The sequence below is a fragment of the Microtus oregoni genome, unplaced genomic scaffold (assembly GCF_018167655.1).
Source record: "Microtus oregoni isolate MIOR12 unplaced genomic scaffold, Mior012 000031F_ref0000149, whole genome shotgun sequence".
Taxonomy (NCBI): domain Eukaryota; kingdom Metazoa; phylum Chordata; class Mammalia; order Rodentia; family Cricetidae; genus Microtus; species Microtus oregoni.
The window spans coordinates 22,047,690-22,069,261 of record NW_024543090.1 but is presented as its reverse complement, the minus strand read 5'-3'; the positions used below and the strand labels follow the sequence as shown (position 1 = coordinate 22,069,261).

The 21,572-nt window shown below is 47.6% G+C and overlaps 1 protein-coding gene across 1 annotated transcript in view; it reads right to left on the bottom strand.

Annotated features, from left to right (window-relative positions):
• Stard9 (StAR related lipid transfer domain containing 9) overlaps window positions 1–21,572 on the bottom strand; it is an 85,530-nt gene that overhangs the window by 13,540 nt on the left and 50,418 nt on the right. Inside the window, exons 16-23 of the mRNA XM_041678789.1 lie at window positions 21,277–21,456; window positions 17,883–17,934; window positions 17,457–17,594; window positions 16,840–16,925; window positions 16,653–16,756; window positions 12,445–12,635; window positions 11,508–11,982; window positions 140–10,216 (exon numbers count right to left, since the gene is read on the bottom strand). Coding sequence (XP_041534723.1) covers window positions 140–10,216; window positions 11,508–11,982; window positions 12,445–12,635; window positions 16,653–16,756; window positions 16,840–16,925; window positions 17,457–17,594; window positions 17,883–17,934; window positions 21,277–21,456 — 11,303 coding nt within the window. The remainder of the gene's footprint in view (window positions 1–139; window positions 10,217–11,507; window positions 11,983–12,444; window positions 12,636–16,652; window positions 16,757–16,839; window positions 16,926–17,456; window positions 17,595–17,882; window positions 17,935–21,276; window positions 21,457–21,572) is intronic.

Below are 21,572 nucleotides of genomic sequence, written 5' to 3'. Positions count from 1 at the left end.
TCACTGAAGCTAGTACTACATGGCCTTCACCCTGAAGATCCCTGAGGGGAGCAAGGGCAGAGCTAACATCTTACTGTTAAGTTTCCTAAGGCCCTGCCTTACCTTGCCCACCCTCACCCTCCAGGTCCAGGACCCTTACCTGGTGTAGGGCTTCTCCCAAGAGGACACAGCAGGTTTTTGAGGAGTAAGCACCTCCCCTGTCTCACTCTGCAGCACCTTCAGCAGGGCATCTGTCTCCCCAAAGCCACGGTGCAGCTTTGCTTCTGTGAGTTCCACACTGAGTGAGGGTTTCTGGACCCCAACTTGCAAAGGGATATGCTCCAATCGGAGCCACTCAGGATCCTGGCTGTAGTCGTCAGGAGGTTGCAGGGGCCTTTGTGTTTGGTCTGCAGAACTGGAATCACACCTGACCCCTAGATTCTCACTGACATGCAGCCCTCCACAAGACTTATCCTGAACTCTATACCAGTTATCAAACTTGTTATGAACTGGGAGGTCCCTCAGGCTGTGATGCTGGAGATCAGAGGCCACACACACATGTGAACCAGGGCAGAGCAGCCCCACAGGTTGGCAGGCCTGAAGTGACTCTACAGTAGGCCTTTGAAGCCCTGTAGCATCAGAGATGGGACAAGGGCTCAGGGGCTGAAGACCTCTCCATGAAGAAGATAGATCCAGGCTGGGCTGTGGCTCTACTATAGACACTGAGCTCTCATCCCCATTTGCTATCCTGCCCTGCCACTGACTTGGCCTCCTGCTGTCCTGTGGACCATGCTCCATGGAAGCCACCCTCTCAGGCACAAAGCTGTCATCTAATTTCAGGCTCCTGTGTCTTGGAGGAGGAGATGGCAGTCTGCTTGGGTCTCCAGTGCTGCTCGTGGGCTGAAGCTGCTGAAGGGCCTGCCCTAAGACACTAACTTGGAGACTAGAGTTCTGCTGTGGGCAGCATGGGGGGCTAGAATCAAGAACTAATTTCTCAGGACACTTTTCTAAGGGGCTCTTGCCTTCTCCATCCGGAGACCTAACTCTCTGAGAGACGCCAGACTCATTAGTGGCTTGAGAATTATCCACTGAAGGTCTTGAGTTACCAACAGCAAGGTCAGGGCTGATGTTAATCTCCTGGAAGTCTTCAAGAGGATGAGCTGAGGGAGCTGATAGAGTCACACAGGCTAAGGGGTTGCTCAACTCCTGGGTGCTGGCACTAAATGTAAGGATTGGAGAGGAAGCCCTGTCCACCAGCATGGCACTCGAGGGGCCCATGTTCTTCTGGGTACTAGGCTCCTGGGTGAACTCTGAAGTACCAACTAAGAGCCCTGAGTGATGGGAGATGCTGGAACTGTTGACCACCATGGAAGATTCCTCTGGCTGCAGGCTGGCAGGTGAGGAAACATCAGTAGAAGCTGGGGGGCTCACAAAAGGAAGGTTCTGCCCAAGATGGGCTTTCTGAAACTTCAAGTGTGATGAGGGCACAGGAGGGCTCTGTAGCTTATAGTGGGTACTTCCTTCATGGGGATCTGGGGATTCTGTTTCCTCGGCCCCTTTCTTCTCAAACACTTCTGGGACATCTCCCTTTTCTTGAACCACGGTGGTGATACCTGAGTCCATCACTTCAAGGATCACACTGACTTCCTGAGGCTTGACATCTTGGGCCTGGAAGGGCAGAAGAGGTAAGGCCAGGTCTGTCTGGATACCCTCATCAACAGTGGTCTGAGTAGAACCGTCCATCATGAGGGCCTGTGGGGCCTCATCTGGGGAGTCACTCTTGATGTTCTGCTCCTTTGGGACTACATTTGGCTGAGAGAGACTCCCAAGCAGCTCGGAAGTGCTGTGCAGAAGCTGTGAGAGGTGGAGAGAAAGGTTGTGCATGCTGTTCCAGGAGGCCAGTTCAGAGTCTGACATTGTCCTGGCATCAGACTGAGCAGAGATATCGGTGCAACTCCAGTGGAGCCTGCTGCCTAGGGTCTGTGTTCCTTGCTCAAAGGTATTCATCCTGGCCTGCCCCACAGCACAGCCTGTCTCAGATGGGCAAAGCAGTATGATCTTATCTACTGCAGCTGTGGCACTCCCTCCAGCCAGAGGCCACTCACTCTTCAGACAGCCTCTCCTCTCAGAAGAGCCCTCGAATGGAGGTCTCGTGTCAGGATCCCAAGCTGAGGCAACTCCTTCAGATCTAGTCAAGAGATGGGGCTTCTCCATGGCAAATGAGGAACTCCCTATTTCCCAGTCTTCCTTTGAACTTTGATCATTCTCAATATTGTTGTGCATATTTGACTGATCCCCAGTTTTGGCGTCAGTCCTTACATGGGAATGAAATGGGGATCTCTTGTCGTCCAGGGCACTATCCATGCTGGAACACTGAGCCATATTTGATGGTATTAGGCATTGGGGTTTCTGGCTACAAGAGTCATCAACTGCACTTCCAAACACATACTGCTTCCAGCCAATACGCACAGGTCCCTGTGGACACCAGGGCAGGACATAGGAATTTATGTCACTAGAACCAAAGTGCAGTACTTCTTTGTCCACCTGAGAGTGCCAGTTCTCTGGCATACCCTGGACACTCAGTTTATCTGTCTTTCCTTGATGGGCCTGTTCCAAAGTACCAGGCATCCAGTTAGTCATGAAATCAGGGGTTGGCATACATGACACAGTAGATGATGTTGGATAAGGAGGAATGACAGGTTTCAGGGGCTCATGTTCAGTGGGGCTATTGTTCAAGTTACAAGAAGCTTTCTGATTGCAACCCTGAATCTTTGGAGATGTTGGCAATGGATTTTCTAAGGAATGGCCCCTGAGAAGGGGGCTCCACAATCTCTTTGGCCCCTGTGCATCCTCATCTGTCAGGGAAGGAGACTCCACACTCAAATTTAATTCTTGAAGAGATCGAGATGAGCTGATCACAGAGAACTGAGGTCTAGGGGAGTACCTGGAATGCTTAGTGCCAGAGAAGACTGCAATCACAGGGAGTGCGTGCTTGGGGCGGAGAGCCAGCTGTTCCCTTCCTGAGTAGAGTTGACCAGGAGTCGGGGCAGCAGGCTGTGATGTTTCAGTTTGCCCCAAGGGCAGAGAAGCTGAGCCTGCAAGGTCTGAAAACAAAGTCTGGGACACAGGAGACTTGGTTACAACTATCTCCTCTCTTTCACTATCTCTAGTATGACAGCCATCAAAGCCACCTTCATTTGAAGATGTTAGATTTCTGACCTGGGCATGGTCTTTGCCACCTCCTGAAGCTTGCTCTCTTTGTTGCTCTTCTTCCTCCCACGAAGTCTCAATTTGAGGATGGCAGGTGTGTTTTAACCTATGTATAAAATTGGCTTGAGGACCCATGCAGCTGTGACCCCTGACCTCAGTGGAAGGTTGTGTCTTTCCTGAGCAGTGTCTGGTAGTATTTTCTAAATGTCCATACTGAGCTGCTATTACCAGTGTACCATCAACAGATCCTTCATTTAAATTCAGGGTATGTGGTCCCTGAGTCACTACAGGAGGTTCTGGCTTGGATTGAGAGACCTGTGCATTCTCCCCTACAGAGTTATCCTTCCAAGTCCTCAGTGGCTCAGAGTGTGTTCCTGCAGGATTGGTTGTATAAACATCCTTAGGGGCAATGCTGGTCTTCCCTGAAATGTTTTCCTCAGAACCTTCAACTGACCTTCCACCAGCAGCTACATGGGTGAGGCCATTTGCCTTCACTTCTGAGGTGGATAGGGAATAGCGGCGTTGAGCTGGAGAGGAGACAGCAGCTGCAGTGGATGGGTTGGGGACGCTGTTGTCTACAGACCCAGGTTCTACATTAACATGCTCATGCTTGGGAAATCTCTCTACTGTTCTGTCCACTTCACAGTCCCTATATGGAACTATGGAAGGTGAGTGGACAGGATGTGGAGCAGCCTGAGGAGTTCCTTTCCTAAGGACACCGTCTCTATAACACGGCAGAGTGGAGGCATGGGAGCAGCAGGCATGAACAGCAGTAGGTTGAGAACCATTTAGTTGAGAAATCATTCTGTTCTCTTCCTCCTCATAAGATGAGTCAAGTGGCCTGCTGCCTCTAGTTCTCCTCTCTAAGACAAGGCACTCTTTTGGGCACAGACATGGCGTCTCTTTTCTAACTCCACTAAGATGCAGGGTAGGGATCTGACCTACAAGTGGAGTTGACCTTGGATTCTTGTTGTCAGCTCCATGGGCTTCTGCCAGGTCAGAGTCAACATTTCTCCACTGGACAGGATGATACATGTGAGCTTCTGCTTCAGCCTTTTTAGGAGCCCCTGGTTGAACAGCACATGGTGTTGGACTTGCCTTAATTTCTTCTAAGCCAGTAGAAGCATCTGAGCACTGGACATGGTCTTTCTTGGGCCCTAAAAGGCCTGCAGAATTATCAACATGACAGATCACAGACTGACATTCATAATGGACTGCTTTTCCTTCCTGTGTGGTCACTAAGATTTTAACTGAGCCTCCTCCACATGTACAATCTAGACGTCTAGGTTCCCGATACTCTGGGATGCTGTCCTGACTACCAAAGGATATGCCCTCTGCAGTTTTCCATGAAGCTAACTGACTTTGCCCATGCAGAATCCTGCCAGGATCATCACAAGAAGTTTGAAAAGGTAAGACAGACACTTTCTCTGATCCCACCCTCCCATCCTGCTCTACAGCTGATATAGAAAGAAGCCTGTCTGAGGCCGAAGGATCAACAAAGGACAGTGTTCTGGATGTTTCTTTCTTTGTCTCTATGACTTCAGAAGACTCAGACCATCCACTTGCTCCACAAAACTGTCTTGACTCTCTAGTACAATGTCTTTTTTCTATACCTGGGATTACGTGAGAGGAAGCCAGCAAATGATGCCCTGGTCCTCTGTCAGTTTCAGGGCTGGGCAGATGCTGAAAGTTCCCTGCACTGGGAGGCACGGCTTGCACTTCCTTCTCAGCATCCAAGAGGTCTGCAGACACAGCAGCTGGAGATGCCATATGCAGTCCTAGGGCTTCATTTCCATTCCTGGTGCTTCCCCACCCTAACTTAACCATTTGCTCCAGAGGCCTACCAGCAGCCTCAGAAAAACACCCTTCTTGTGAAGTCTCATAAGGAAGGACTGTCTCCTTAGTCACAAAGTCATTAAGCTGCTTCCTCTGTGCTTTTGCCTGTCTGATCTCTGCCAAGATAGCCAGACATATGGATGCATGTATAGAGGAGTCAGGTAGCAGCGGAGGCTCTGGATCCAGCACCCTCGGTAGAGACAAGGATGTTGAGCTAGCAGACTGCTGATCGGACTTCTCTTCTGTCTGCCTTTCCTCCTCACCCTGGTCACTATCTTCCTGTAGGAGGAAACTGACCCTCTTTTCAGCCTGCCTTGAGACGCTGTCCAAGGAACTGTTTATTTCTTTTTGTACAGTTGCCTCAGATTCAGAACCCAAATCTTCCTGGATAGTCAAGCCTGTTGAAGTGACTCTGAAGTCCCCTCTCTGGTCTTCTTGGGAGCTAGTGCTTCCTGTTATCCAGTCCTCTGTCTCTAGTAGAATGCTCTCTGGTATAAGTGACTGATCATTAGCTCTCATGACTGTGGGCGTCACAGATTCACACCAGGCAGTGTGTGCAGCTGAAGCATCCACAATACCACTTCCCTGTGGGCTACTGCTTCTGGCTCCTCCACTGTAATCCTGATGCCCTACTCCAGTTGCCAAGGAACTTCTATTAATTTTCAACATTGTAGGCTCTAACACGTACTCAACTGAAGAGATGCCTCTAGTATCAGAGGCATGCAAACAGCTTCTTGGTAAGCTTGGAAAATCCAAGGGTTGGGTACCACTCAGTTCTCTATCAGGAAGAGTTGCAGAGAAGCCTGTCTGATTATGGAGCGGGGAGACAGTTTCCTGGATGAAAAATGTACCCTTACAATCCTGGCTTGGAGCTGGAAGTTTTTGGGTCAGTGAGACCAAAGTCTCTTGCAGCTTCCCCCCTTTTTCCATGGCCAGTTCTTCAACTCTCCTGTGAGCTTTTGCATCCTTCAACTCTGAATCACTTGGGAGTTCAACAGTTTGGCTTTCCTGAACACTTCCCATAGTTTCTGTTTCCTTGAAACTTTCCAAGGTCCAAGCCCTGTCTTGGAAGTCTGATGATGCTTTTAACAGCTCGTCATCCTTCTCAGGAGAGCTCTCTACAATGGGCTGCAATGGCAGAGCACTGGCTAACACGTTCATTCTCTTTGAAATGTTGCTAGGCTCTCTGAGAGCTATGTCCTTCTCCAAAGAATCACACATGTCCCTTGCATGCCCATCTACTCCAGGTGGTGGGTGTGAGTGTTCACTCTCAGACTTCCCCTTTTGTGCATGTCCCCTTGACCTAAAGGGGCTTCCTATGCTTTTCTGAACCTGGGCATTACTGATAGCATTGTTACCCTCCATTTCCCTAGCTTCACTGTCTCCAAAGATACCATCCTCAATCTGTATTGGAAAAGATGGCTGACTCTCAAAGAATGGATGTTTTCCAGAACTTCCTGGCATCAGACCACGGTCAGCCCTCTCCTGGTCCTGGCGGTCCTGGAGCATAAACTCTGTACTTGGCATTTGAGAAACATGAAGCTGCTGCTTCTGCTTGGATTCAATTTCTAAGATGTCAGTTTCCAGCTGCATTACACTCCTGATCAGCCTAGCCATTTCGTCGGCACTGTTAACTCTCTTATTCTGTCTCTCTCCCAAAGGTTCTTCTTTGGACTTTATTTCTTGGGATTGCCCATGAACCTTGCATTCTCTAGCTTTTCTTTCCTGAGAGCACATGGCTAGATGGCACCTTTCACAGGTGTACTGGGTTCCTGGAAGACTAAACTCTTCTTGGATGTCTTTGGAAATCACCTCCCTGGGAAGCACTGTTTCATTCCTCCCTTCCCACCTGTGAGGTGGGCTCCCACCTCCTGTCATGATCTCCGGGCTGCTTACTCGACTGTGCAGCGATCTGGACGTCAAAGGAAGAGCAGTTTCCTCAGGTAGGACCTTCTCCAGGTCTAAATTGGTGATCTTACCAATGAAGTCAGACCTGGCTCCAGATGAAGACTGGCTGTGAACAGCACAGGCCTGGATCTGTGGTGGGAGTGGGCTCTGTTCTTCCCCACTTGCCTTGGAATCACAGATGAAGAGCAAAGTCTTTGACTCAGACCCGTCAAAGGCGACACTGCAGTGATGCCAGGCAGAGGCCCCTCCTCCTTCCTCGTGGACTGAGAAGCTGTACTTTTTATTTAAAATTCCAAGTTGATTTCCACATTCACAAACTTTGAGGCTGGTAGAAGGGAGATGATGTCTGTTCTGAGCAAAAAAACAGTAAGCAGAATCGTGGTTTCCTTCCTTTCTCGTATTTCTAGAGCATTGCTCCAGTTCTTCAGTGACTTCTGTCTTCAGAAGAGTTGGCCTCCTTGTCAACTGCTGAGACGCGTCAGTCTTAGAATTCTGGCCTTGTGACAACTTGGGTAAGTTATTCCTCCAGTTAGCTTTCTGGAGGACCTGATAGCTATGACCAAAGCCCCAGGCTTCCCTGGGGGGTGGGGATGGCACCCAGGCTTCCCTGCAGGCTGGAATCTCTAAGGCAGTTTCTGTCAGGGCATCCCTGCTTTTGGTTACATAAAATGTTTCCAAGGAAGGTGGCTGTAGAGAAGATGGGAAAGGACTCCAGGGAGCAGAGTGCAGGAAGAGCTCTGGACCTGACGGGAAAGTACAAGAAGCATCTGTATGTGTTCCATCTGCTTCCTTGGCATGCTGCTGAGAATCTGCCTTCTCCTCCAGCAGTGGCTGCTGACAACTGTTGTGACTTAGTCTTGGCTGAACAACAGTGCTTTTTTCGAGAAGAGTCCCATCTTGGGGCCAGTGGTCTGCTTTGGTAGGTAAGATATCACGATTGTGAAAAGCCTTCTTCTGGAAGAAATACTGCCCAGAGGAAGTTATCAGCCCAGGGTTCCTGCTACCCTGAAGGCACCCTCCCAAGCTGGTCTGTTTGACTTCCCATGCTTCTGTCATATAATTTGGTGTCTTATTTCCTGCTATACAGGTCTGTGCATTTATAGATCCAGAAGTCAGTGATTCTAGGTCTGCCGAGTTTGCCCCATTGTAACTCCCTTTCTCGATGGTACTCAAGAGATCAGAAGCACTTTCTAAGTTGCCACTCAAACTGTCATGCTCTTTCTCTGCTCTTAAGTGTCTGATTTTTGATATGTGGACTGGAAAGTAGCTGAAATCTAAATTTTTAGATACACCAGGGTCAACTGGCAACTGAGTATCTACTTTATCAGAAGCTTCAGCTAGGGAGCTAGACTCTTCCTCCAGGCAGGAGAAAGCTGGCCTGGGCTCTCCCACAGCTTCCAAAACAGAATTAGAGAGTTCAAGGAGATACTTCTGCTGAAGGGAAGCCCAGTCCTTCTCATGAATACTACCTTCATGAGCCAGTGAAGTGGCAGAGGGAGCCAGCACACTTGACGTGTCAGAATTGTGTGACTCTTCAGAGATGCCATGGTAGGTCATGTCAGGAATTTCTTTGTCCCGGAAGACACCATCAGCTCCTGGCTGAAGGAACTTTTGACTTCCACAAACTGAGGGCTTGGTTATATCAGAAGCAGAGGTTATGTACAAACCTGAACTACAGGGTGGCTTAGTACTGCCTTGGGACAGTTTGTAGCTAGGTGACAGGACTGTACCTGGTGGCTTTACTTCTTCGATATTTAGCCTGTGCCTAGGCATCTCTTCACAGGGCTGAATTTCATGTACATCAGGACTTGGACATAAAGAATGCACAGTCGCTGAGGGGCTGCTGGGATTGACCTTAGAGTCACAAGAGAACCAGGAATCCACAGATACCAGGGGGCTCTCTCTTGTAAGCTGCATGCCTTGGAGAGAGTTGGCTTGTTCAGAATAGCTTGCCTCCATTTCTGACTCAGGCTGCTCACAGTGGGGCTGGAACTCAGGATCAAGGTAAAATGAATTGCTCTTTGTCAGGAAGGCATTAGGCCTGACTCCTGTTCTGTGCTTGATAGGGCTAGGCATGCATGTTGCCTCCTGGTCTACTGCAGGTAGGGCGGCCTTGTGCAGGTGCCAAAAAGTCTCTGTAGGCATCTCATCAGAAGAACCAAGGAAAGGTTCCTCTTGCCTATCTTCTCCCAGTTCTTCAGCTTCAGTCAGGCTGTCCAGGGAAAAGCTCCTTTGTGCTTGACCACATAAGGTACTGTCTGAGGGCTTCAGGAGGTGTCTCACAGAGACTGAAATTCTGGCCCTTGAATGCCCATGGTTCATGGTGGAATGTTCATCCCCTGAGTCTTCTGAGGGGCTGTGGTACCCTTTCTCAACAAGTGAATCCTCAGATATTTGACTAATGTCACTTTCAGAGTTCTCTCGAGCTGGAAGATGCCATGTTCCCTGAAGGTCCTCTGGCTTCAGCCGCTCCTTTGGGACTTTGGCATAGACATAAGAGAGAGAATCCACTGAGTAACTGCTATCATTGTCAGATAAATCATTGTCCTTCTCTCTTACACAATCCCTTTTTATAGGTCTGGAATCTGTGCAGAAGGCCGGCGCGTCTGGATCCCCTGTGTTAGGTTGTCTTTTTAAAGAACTATCATGAGGTGAACGAGAGAACTTTTTGGCAATATCTCTGGCCCTAGCTGCCAGCACCCTTTGATGTTTTTTTGATGCCTTGCTTGGAGGTGTTGGTTTGGATTCTGTCTGAAAAGTCGTAATTACTTTCCCATGCCCAGCTGGTTGCTCGGCTCCACTGAGATAAGTAGAGTGGGCAGTGGTTTCCTTGGGGGCCTTGTAGGCTCCACAGCTCCCCTCTTTTTGCCATCCAGTTTGTGTGTTGCCAGCAGCTTCTAGTCCCTTAGCCCTTCTGGTCTGTGCAGCAGGGGTGTGGGTCCTTGAACCATTTCTTGACTTTAGCTTTTTAGTTGCTAGGCCCTGGGAAGACATCTGACAGGACTGCTTACTCAATAACTCAATTTCCTGGCTACTGACAGACTCATGGCTCACAGTGAGACAGGTGCCTTGGGTAGAGACTCCCTTCCTGGTTGAGGCTCCCCTGGCAGGATAGCGCCTCCAGCCTGGTGGATGGAGGCTGTTCCTGCCCCGGCAACCTGTTCTTGGAGGGTAAGCAGTAGCCTGGGGAACGCAATCTGCTGATAGGGTTTTTTCTGGTATTTGGTGAATTGGGTCAGGAACAGGTGGTGACATGGTAGAAGGATCCCAGTTCATGAAAGCACTGTGGAAATAAGGAAAGCCATCTTAGAAAAGTAATGTCCCCTACGTACTATCAACAGAAGGAATATAGCTCTGAAAGAGGATGGAAAGCAGGCCAATGCCACTCACCGTGTCCTACAGTCCTCTGCTCAATACATATAAAAGCAGACTGTTGACAACAGAACCCTGGCATTCAGAATTCTCAGATGCATACTGTCACTCAACCCCCGCCCTCAATGGCTTTATCTTAGGAAAAAGTTGAAATGAATTCTATTTCAAGCACTTGTCCATGTGAGGAAAGCAGAAACAATTGTAATCCTATAAAGACTCAAGCGGATAGATCTAAGAGGTGGTACTATCTACAGAACTCACCCATTCTGCACACTAATAAGAAACAGGAAAGAATGACTATAGGAACTTCAAAAACTTAACAGTAGGTGGCAGTATATAAATCCAATTAGATCTTGATTTGAAAATCCAATTCACATTTGAAGCATCTTGAGAAAATGGAGTGTGACCCGGGTTTAGATTCTATCACGCTATCAACCTTGATCTTGATATATATGATTTGGTAGGTATGACAGAATATATTTTTAGAGGTACATACTTAAAGAAATGGTGTTAAAATTACATGATGTTACTTTAAATACTTTGGAAGATAGGATGGTAGGACTAGGAATGAATGTAGCACATCTTTATAATTGCTGGAAATAGGTGCTGAATAAGTCTCGCAACTTTGTCCACGTTTAAAGTTTTCCCATAATAAAAAATTGGTTTTTCTGCCCAGTTATTTAAAGAACAAAAAGGTGAGCAAGCATAACAGCAACAGACATTGTGTAATCTTCTGAGCAAGGCCAAGGATACACAGAGCAAGACATGAGCCTCTACTCCAGGAAATCTGGGAGATAATATGCTTCCCACCCTGTGACAGCAGACAGCGAGTGAGGAGCAGAGGAAGCAGATCCAGAAAGGAGCCTGGGAGTCATGTGTCAGTTCAGAGAGGAGGCAGCCTGTGAGATCAAGGAGGCCTGTGGAGGTAGGACAGAGAGGAAGCTGCATCTGGACAGTCTAGGTCTAAAACATACATGCAAATGAGGCACGCTCCTTTAGAAGAAGAAGTGAGCTGGGAGCAAGAGTGGCTCTGCAAGGACAAGAAACAGCCTGACTGTGAAAAGATGCAGACAGAGGAGAGAAGCCTGAAGGACCAGAGGAATGAACACCTCTCCACCTCACACATGAAGAAGCCCTGGGGAGTAAAGAACACTGCCTGGACAGCTGGATTAACTCCAGTTCCTGGTGCACATCACTGGTACCTGTGTAGCTGGGACAGGCGTTGGCTGCAGAGCTTTCGGAGGCTTAGAGAGCTGCAAGTTGTCCATCTGCTTCTACGCTGAGAACCTGAGCGTGAGGTGTTAGAGCTGGAGACCCAACTTGGGGCCTTGGAGGCACCATCATCTGGGAGCCAAAAGAGTGCCCTGAGCTGCTCCAGTCTTCTCTGGGTCTCTAGCAGCCTCCGCTTCTTAATAATTCTCTCCAGCTGGAATGAGACCTTCTTCTGCCTGATGTTCCACACTGCAGCCCGAGAAGTGCGTGTCCACAAGCGCTGCAGCTGCAGCACCCTCTTCTGGCTTTGAACCAGAGGGGATGGTAGAGTCTGAGGATCTGTTGGACGCCAAGCATCAGGTGCCACAAAGGCCTCAAGTTCTTTCTCTTCTCCACTGTTGTCTTCTTGCTGTGCCTCCTGTAAGCTGGCTAGCCAGGTCTCGTCTCTGAGTAGCCACTGCTGGTCTGGGAACCAAAAACACCCAGAGAGAAGGTCAGCACTTTCTGCCTATGGCTGCCTAGACTCAGACATCTCCAGCCATGGCAGGAGCTGTGAGGAGTGGAATGGATTTGATAGAGTGGTGTGGCAAGTGAGAGCTATAGGGTCTCCCTACTGAAGGGGAAGGAAAGGAAGATGTGTAGGCCTCAATGTAACAGTGGACAAGTGGGGCGGGTGGAAATGCACAGACAAGCGTGCCACTGGAGGGACTCAGCAGAAGGTGCATCATTCTGAGGGGCCATAGAGCAGTCCATTTGCTTATTTCCAACCCCCTTGTGTGAGCTTCTGGTCTCTAAAAGAAGGGAGAGAACACCTAGTACAAAAGATTCCATTTTATCACAAAGACAACAAAAGCCAGAATACAGAAGTTTGGCAGCATGGAACTGAAGAAGGCAGGCGAAGCAGACACCTTAGACAAAGGCACCTACTGTCTTTTATCTGCTGACTGTTATGTATCTGGTCCAGTTCTGGGTCCTTCTGAACGCTACTCTGCCCTTCTACAGCCTGTTGCCTCAGATTCTCCACATAACATTGCTGTTGCTCAGTCTGGGCTTTGTGGGAGATCTCGCCATTTTTTGATGTCTGCTGGTCCTTGTCACACTCCTCTTCCAGCACTTTCCTGTGACAAAAGGTCCAGGGTCACCCAAGCAAATCAAACTCAGAATTAAGTCCCTCTGAGCATACTCCTGAATTCAACAAGGTAGAAAGAGCTTCAGACATCTGGCCTTGGAACAAACAGGTGTGTTGTCATAGGCAACTCATGAAGTCATAGAACAGGAACAGAGAGGAGTCATCAGATTATCATGTTCTTAGAATTGTGGGTTTAGCAGAAACCCAAATTCACTTTCATAAGGAAATTATGAGAGTAAAACATGTTTTTGTTGTTTATATTTTGTTTTGAGACAGAGTAACCCTATTTAGCCCTAACTGCCTGGGAACTCACTATATAGAGCAAGCTAGGCTTGAACTCATAGAGTTCCACCTGCCTCTGCCTCCTGAATGCTGGGATTAAAGGCAAGTTCAACCACATAGTTCATAAGGAAATCATAAGAGTTAAAGGCACAAAAAGCCAAGTGTGGGGTGGCACATGCCTTTAACCCTAATATTCTGGTTGCATAGGCAGGAGAATTATGAGTTTGAAGTTGGTTTTCCTGTCTCAAAAATAAATAAGTAAAATAAAAGATAGCTAAATTAAGAAGCTCTGTCCAGACTGGGGAGATGGCTTAGTGGAGAAAGCATTTGTCATGTGAATATGAGGATCAGGGTTTGGATCCCAGAATACATATAAAAGCCAAGCAGGCATGGTAGCTATCTGGAATCCCAGCTCTTGGAAGGCAGAGGATTCCCCAGTACAAGTTGACTAGTCTAGAATTGGCAAGCTTTGGTGTCAGTGAGAGACCCTGCCTTAATAAATAGAATGGAACCATTGAGAAATGCTGATGTCAACTTTAGGCCTACACACATACTCCAAACGTGTACATTCATATACACACACACAGAAGCACGTTGACCTTTAAAAAATGAAAGAACTGAAAGAATTAAGAGTTTCTACTAAAATTTCCCCCAGGAAATACAGAAAAAATAACTTCAGAAATACTGGAAAGAAAAACAGTTAACCCAAAATTTTGTACATATATTTATATATATGTAATATGTGTGCTTGTATTACAACTCCAAACCTGAGCCACAGTAATGGCTGTATTATAAACACAAACCCATCAGCGAGGCCTAGATAAACCCAGCTAAAACCCATAGAACATCAGATCCAAGAAGCAGAGTAGGGATCCATATATTCTGAATCCCCTGGGGTTACTCAGTTTTCTTCCCTGGGTGTTTCCCCAGTTCTCAGATTTACACTTGCTTGTTTGTAGGAGAGCGCTCATTCCTTCTGGGGAAGCAGCAGCTGCAGCAATTCTGCATGGGGCTGCAAGGAAGACTGCAGGATGACAGTATAATTACCCAAGCTGCCACACAGACTCAGCCAGAAGGATGCCTCTGCTAAGCACATTTTTCAAGTTTCCTGGGTAGGTAAAAAAAAAGAAAATAACTACGCTACATGTCTAGATGTGGTACCAAAACCAAGTTCTCGTTACTAGGCAGTCAAGGACCTATATCTAGCAATGGTTGCCTTTCATCTTAGGTAACTCCAGCATCCCCTAGATACTGCCTGGTCACCACCTATTGCCAGGACTCTGCTGTACCCTCTGCTCTCCCTGGCAGATGTCCTCTGCTATCTCAGGGCCTCACAGTCTGCAGCAGGATTTAGCAGTGGTTACTATTACTGTAGCAGCAGTGAGAGCTTCTTCTGTGATCTAGACATTTAAAGGTAAGTGTCACACCCCCCAACTTCAAATAAGAAATGCAAAGAGCACATCTTGGAGGACAAAATTCCTTCCTGGTACAGATCACTACTACAAGGAGAAAATGGCCATTTCCCTCCAGTTTAGAAAAAGCTCTGGCCCTCTGAAATGCTCCTCCAGGAATAAATGAGGAACAGCAGCCTAGGATGAGGGCAGCCCTGGAGCCAAGCCCAGTAAGAGTAGAAGGAAAGACTGCCCACAAATCCAGATGGGTTATGCATTTCCTCTGTCAGTTCCACCCCCTGGCCCCTTTGTCCAATCAGTAGCTTGGGAGGCATACCACCTAACAAGGGCTGGCACCAGATACTGGCTACTGTAGATGGATAGGCCCAGCACAACCTATAGGCCCTCAAGCTGGTGCTGAAAGGGCTTGATTCTGAATTCCTTCACTGTCCTCAGATAGAGAGCATCTTCCTTCTGAGTGTTGATGAAAGATCATGTCAGTGCCCATGGAGCTGAGGATTCTAAAGATTTTAAAGGTAGGAGGAGACTACAGAGCACTCTGGGGAGGACAGTGAGCTACCTGAGACAAGAGGACAAGGAAGAAAGGAAAGCAGCTTTCCTGGAGCCTCACAGTCACTGGGGCCATGGGAATGTGGGTATGCCCACTCAAATCCTTTGGTCCTTATCACAGGATCCCTGGAAGGGGATAGCCACACTCTTAATTTAGAGGTAAGGAAACAGGGTCAGAGAGTAAGTGACTGGCCTGAGATCACACAGCCTTTATGTGGCAGGGCCAGGTGTCAGTCTGTTTGCCCAATTCCAATGTACCTTTTCTGTATCCGGAGCTCTTTATGTTGCAGTGTTGTTCCCGATAAACTCTGCACTTTGAGAAAAACCAGGTCTTCACTCTGTCTTCCTAACAGAAACCTTACCCAAAACAAAGTCTCCTTCATAGCTTCCCCACAAGACAGGAAATCCTCTCTGAGAAAACAAGAACTTTGGCCTTAGATCCTAATTCTTCTTGGCCTGGATATCTTTGTCAGCTTTTCCAACTTGCCCTTCACTCCACAGGACCCCAAGACCTAGGATCACACTCCCTTAAACCTCTGCTGTAGCAAAGTTCAACCTGTGAGCACTCTGTGAGGGTGCACTGCTCACCCCCACCCCAGTCCGACAGCTCCCACTATTGTGTCAGACCCAACACTGTCTTCATCTGCTATTGACTGTTCCTGACCAGAAGAACCTTCTGTGAATCCTGACTCACAGGCGCTTGGTGTTCTTGCTAGTGATCTCACTGGTACCAAGTCCTCTGCTGAACTTTCCTACAGTTAGATATGATGGTGACAGTATAGGTCAGTCTAGCTAAAAGGAACAACAGAGCTTCCAGGGGCAAACCCAAGAAGGAGATTCTGTATAAGAAGGATAATGAACTAGAAAACCAGCTGCTGTCAATTGCATATAAAACTAACTCAAAAGTTCAAAGTTTATCTCAAAGCAGGTGAAGCAGGAGCAAGGACAAAATCTCCAGATGCTTTCTTATTGTCCTCATAGGCCCTGCTGTCTCATGTGCACAGCTATGCATTGCTGGTTATGAGAGAATAAACAAGAGATTAATTTTTTAGAATCCAGAGGAAGCCATATAATCTGGAAGCTAACAGAAGTATGTAGTATGAGCTCATGCACCGGGATTTAAAGGGAACTGTGGGGAAGTGAGGTTTAGAGCAGTACCAAAGATGGCTGCTAACACTTGACAGTTATGTCTTGTTGGCAGGGGAGATGCATGTCTTTCAGAGAGGAGAGATGAAATACCAAGCAGGAAGCAAATTAAGGCCATGGCTACCTGAGTTACAAACTCTGCATTCAGTTCAGCATTTTCAGACTACTCATGGTTAGTTTTTCATTGCTGTAGCAAACACTTGAGAGAAAACGCTTGAGAAAAGGATTCATCTTAGCCCACTAGTTCAGAGGCCCCACACCTCCACAGCTTGGGGCATGAGCATCACTGTGGGGGATGGTGCAGAGTGGCTCACCTCATGGTCAATGGAAGGTAGAGAGGGAATGGGGGAGAATGATGCACCCCCAAGAATGCACCTCCAGTAACCTACTTCCTCCAGCTTTACTCTGCCTCCCGAAGGTTCCAGAACCTCAAAGGGTATGCTACAAGATGGAGCCTGCGGGGAGCCTTTCATTTTCAAGCCATAATACTTGTTCAAGTCAATCAGGACCAGATGTGATCAGACCTTTGTTGTTAATAAACCCTTCCCAGTTCCATTCCGTTATGGACTAAGAAGCAAAGCCAGGAGACTCCACTGGTACAAGCAGCAGATTCTCACCTCTCTTTCCAAAGGACAGGACAGAGACCCAGTCTTGAAGCAGTGACATCTCCGTCCAAGTCCAACCATTCCAAAGAGCAACTGCTGTCAAGAGCCTCTCCAACCTGGGATAAGGAAAAAGCAACGAGCCCAATGGAGCATGCAAAAGCTTCCCTAACAGCCACTCAGAAATCGCAGCCAGGCTTACCTTAAGCCTGTTGTGCCGCAGCAAAGCAGCCTCAGCTGGGTGGTTAAATCGGAACTTCTGTGCTTTCCCCAGGGTGATGACAGCTCCTTTGACACACAGACAAGAGTTCAGTCCATGATTGTGCTCTGAGTACATACTGTTAGATAAATTTTGCTAAGTTGATATGTATTAATTATACATCTTGCAATTACAATCAGATAAAAAGGACAAGTTTCAGGTAGCATAGTCAGAGAAACCTCATGAAGAGGCAGACTATGAGTTCAGTTTCAGAGAACAGGATTTGAATGGATTAGTACTAGAGTGATATTGACACCAAGTCTTTACAGCACACTAAGAACAACTTCAAAAAACAAACATACAAACTTCATCCAATCCTGCCTTATGCTCCCATTATCTCAGATGGAGAAACTAAGGCTCAGATAAACAAGCACAAATTTTCACGAGTCATTCTCTACTCTTGGGTCCTAGAAGGAGGATTGTATTAAGAAGTCTTCGGGTCTCGGTGCAGAGGTTGAATAACACATGATTGACGCTTGCTTTATTGAGCTCTGTGGGGTTCTGAGGTTGAGGATGTCCATCATTCATGCAGATATACACAGGGAGGTAGACACTCCTACCTTGAGTCAGACGGCAGGAAGCAGTGACCTCTCGGCCATTGACTGTACAGCGTGCCCCTTGGGTAGGCCGGAGAATGACCACCCCACAAGTGCTAGTGATTGTGCAGTGGTCCCTCTCAATCCACTGGCCCTGAAGGACTAAAGAGGTGTGGGGGAGGGGTAACCTGAGTGGGGAAACCATTCAGGAGAATGACTCTTCCAGTTTTTGCAAGATCCAACCCAACAGCTGACAAGGAAAGAATACCCACCACCTGAAACCACCCTCAACGTCTCCCCCTAGATAAGCCTCCTCCTTCCAACTTCCAGACCCAAAAGCTAGCAGCAGAAAGAGAAGCAGACCCTTAATGCTTCAGAGACTCCTTTTCTCTCCAAAACCAGTAGTAAACTTTTCAGGCACAAATGCTGCCTATGTGTCAGACTACCTACCTATGTCCTGTTCCTGGTCTGAATCAATCCTCCCTATTTTTGTTGTCCCCTCCTGTGGGGAGGAAAGAGAGAAGGCATTTCACAAAGAATACACAGAGACTCAGCCCTGCCCTCAGAGCACAGTCCACACTCATGTGGAATTGGGGTCTTCCCATGCCCATCTCAGCATTGTCAGAACCATTCCCAACTTCAGTCTGGGCTGTCCTGCCTTCCATCCACTTGCTCTGCAGTCCAGGAGGACAGAGGGAAACAGTAACACTATAGGCGTACACAGCACTGACTAAGTGCAAAGCCCATCAAGTGCTGACAAACTCTGAAGTCAGGGAATAGATACAGCTGTTGGTCAGAAATTCTCCAGTAAAAGGGACAGACATATACTTCATTCTCATAGCAGCTAAGGTTAGTGTGGCCTGTGTTTGATCCAGGAGACTCAGAGACTTTCTATGAGACTTATGAATTGTTACCTTCTTGCTTTGCAGAGGAAGCATAACAGATGCCAAATTCTATGAAGGGTAAAGCACAAATAGGGGGAGATGCTTCTAGAGTCAAAAGGAACTGGAAGAGAGTAGAAGACAGCACAGGCAACCAGTGTTAATATAAGCAAACCACTGAATTAGTAAAAGACTAGGGCCTTTGGGCCCCAGGATTATAACAAATCTACTATAGAACATACACTTTATTAGGGCAGAGATGCTAACTTGAAGGCCCATCGTCACCATTTCTTAAGTAGACATTTGCTATGTCCCAGGTATTATGCTGAACGTTTTGTAGACATCTTTTTGTTTGCTTGCTAGTTTTTAAAAAAATGTTGTTTTTTTGAGACAGGATCTCTCTGTGTGGTCCTAGCTGTCCTGGAACTCGCTCTGTAGACCAGGCTGACCTCAAACTCACAAAGATCCACTTGCCTCTGCCTCCCAAGTGCTGGAATTAAAGGCATGCACCACTACCACCCAGTTTTTGCTTGCTGTTTGAGCCAGTAACCACTGTGTATCTTGGGCTGGACTTGAACTCTCACCTTCCTGCCTCAGTCTCCCAAGGGCTGGGATCATTAGCATTTACAATTATGCTTGGCTTTATTTAATACTTTAACACTCCAAATGCTGGTATTACTATTTCCGTTTGTCTGTCTGTCTGTTTTGTTTTGTATTCCAAGACAGGTTTCTCTGTGTGTAGCCCTGGCTCTCCTGTACTTCACTCTGTAGACCAGGCTGGCCTTGAACTCACAGAGATCTGCCTGCCTCTGCCTCCCTAGTGTTGGGATTAAAGGCATGCGCCATCACTGCCCCGCTTACTGTATCCGTATTATAGGCCAGAAATCTGAAGCTCATAAGGGAGTAAATTGCCTAGAAAACCCATTTGCTAAGTAGGAAAGCTGTGGCTACAGCTCAGGTCTCTGAACCCCCAGCCCATGTTTTTTTAGCCTCACCATAACACTGCCCTAAGTGGGAGGTTTTCTAAGTGCCTGAAATCACCACTAGGCCACACTTTCAGGAACAAGAACAGGGAGACCTCGTAGGTTTCCCAAGACAGCATGTGAGAAGAATCCTGGAAGCAATGAAGTTCTGGTTTGCCCTATGCCCCTCTACCTCTCCTCCCTGAATACAAGTCAATAGTTGCCAGCCTCTACCAACACGGCCCAGGGAGGAGTATGATGGCTGATCTTGGTTGTCGACTTGACTATATTTGGAAACCACCAAAACCCCAGCAGCTGGGCACAGGGTTTTAGGATGCAGCCAAGGAAATTCTTCTTTGAGGTGAGAAGACTCACCCTGTGGTGGTTTGAATGAGAATGGCACCCACATTATCATGTTGAATGCTGAGCCCCCAGTTAGTGGAACTGTTAGGGAAGGATTAAGACGTATGGACTTTTCAGAGGAGGTATATCACTGGGTTGTGACATTTTAAAAGCTCACACCAGGCCTAGTCTTTAACTTTTTCAACTTTGCAACTTTTAGATCAGATGTGAGCTCTCGGCTACTGCCCCAGTGCCATGCCTATCTGCCTGCCTGCTGCCTAAGGGTCATGGACTAACCCTCTGAAAACATAAGGAAGCCCCCAATTAAATGATTTTTTAAAATAAGTTGCCTTGGTCATGGTGTCTCTTCAGAGCAACAGAATAATAACTAAGACACACTCTAAATCTGGGCCACACCTTCTGGTGTCAGCCTGTATCAAGGGACATGGAAAGAAGCTCCTTGGCTTTTTGCTTGCTTGTCCTCACTCCTGCTGGCAAGCCCATCTTCTCTGCTGCTAAGGCATTCCTTCCCAGGTGTTACAACCTACTTCTTCAGGATTCCAATGGAGACTTAAGACCAGATGAGTCCCTGTGGACTGAACAACTACTGGATTCTTCTGGGAGGCTGCCACTGTTTGACCAGCTCTAAGCCACTCTAATAAATTCCCCCTCCACACTCCCATTTTATCAGTTTTATTTCTCTGAAGAACCCTAACTAATACAATAGGTTAAAACTCTTCATGTTAATTTAGGGACTCTTGATGCTAGAGTACATTCCCCCCAAAAGGATAAGAGCCACATAATATCGTGAAACTATGACAGAAAGCTCTCATATAACAAGCACTTCGGTGGCCCTTTGTTTGCTGTTCTTACTTTTGCCTCTTTCCACAGGCAGTTGGTGACCCAAAGGCATCACAAGGTACCAGCCCTCTCTGCTCTATCCACTCTTCCTGTCCCACTGAGGAGCTTTCCAATGTGGCCCAAGAGAAAACTGCTGGCAGTGTATTACCAAGGGACTAGTTTCAGGTCTGTGACCAAGTAAGCAACTAAATAAAAATGTAAAGACTCTTGGATCACTATTATTGTATAGTTATTTAAGCCACAATCAAAACAAATCATAATAATATGGGGATGGTGCTGAAGAGATGGCTCAGGGATTAAGAGCACTGGCTGCTGTTTTTTTTTTCAGAGGACCTAAGTTCTGCTTCCTCTGTCTTTCTCCCCTCTTCCTCTCTAGGAAGTGCTGTGATGGAGATGGGGTGGGGTGGAGGGCAGGCAATTGTCCTTGTTGATTCCCAGGTTGAATGAAAGACAGTGTGAGAAAAAAACTTTCTAGTCTCTTGAATTTGCCCATGTTTAAGCAGCCTGTATTTGTAGTTTAGAAGTTCTGACATTGTATTCTTCAGAAATAAACTGGCCTCAGACTCAAAGGAGCTTCCTGGGTCACCTTCTGAGCAGCAGGACTGCAGGCACATGGCACTAGCCATTTGCACAAACCCAAACAAGCCCTACCTGTGGCTGGATCAGATTCCTGAGCACAAGTCCTAAGGCAGCTCTGAGCCCTTGGTCTGATCCCTAAGAATATGGCTATGACGTCAGGTTTCCTCCCTTCACTTTGGGCCAGTGCTCAGGAAGGGGGAGCTGCACCAGCCTCCTCACCTTGAGATGATAAAGCACAACACCTGTGCTGAGCACATCGTCTTCCAAAGCCATCAGGTGTGGCAGGCTGGAGTCGATGACCACCCGAGCCCTCCTCCTGTTGATGTCCACACCGTAATGCTCCATGATGGCCTGCCAGTCATTCCACTTCTGTGCCCACTCTCGAGCCAGCTGATCCATCTGCAGAGGGACAAGAGATGATAGACCCCCTGAGTAGGGAGCAGACTGAGTCCACTTCTCACCGTTTCCCCGTCTTTCATTCCTCATGCTCCCTAGAGAGGCCCCTGTACCTTCTC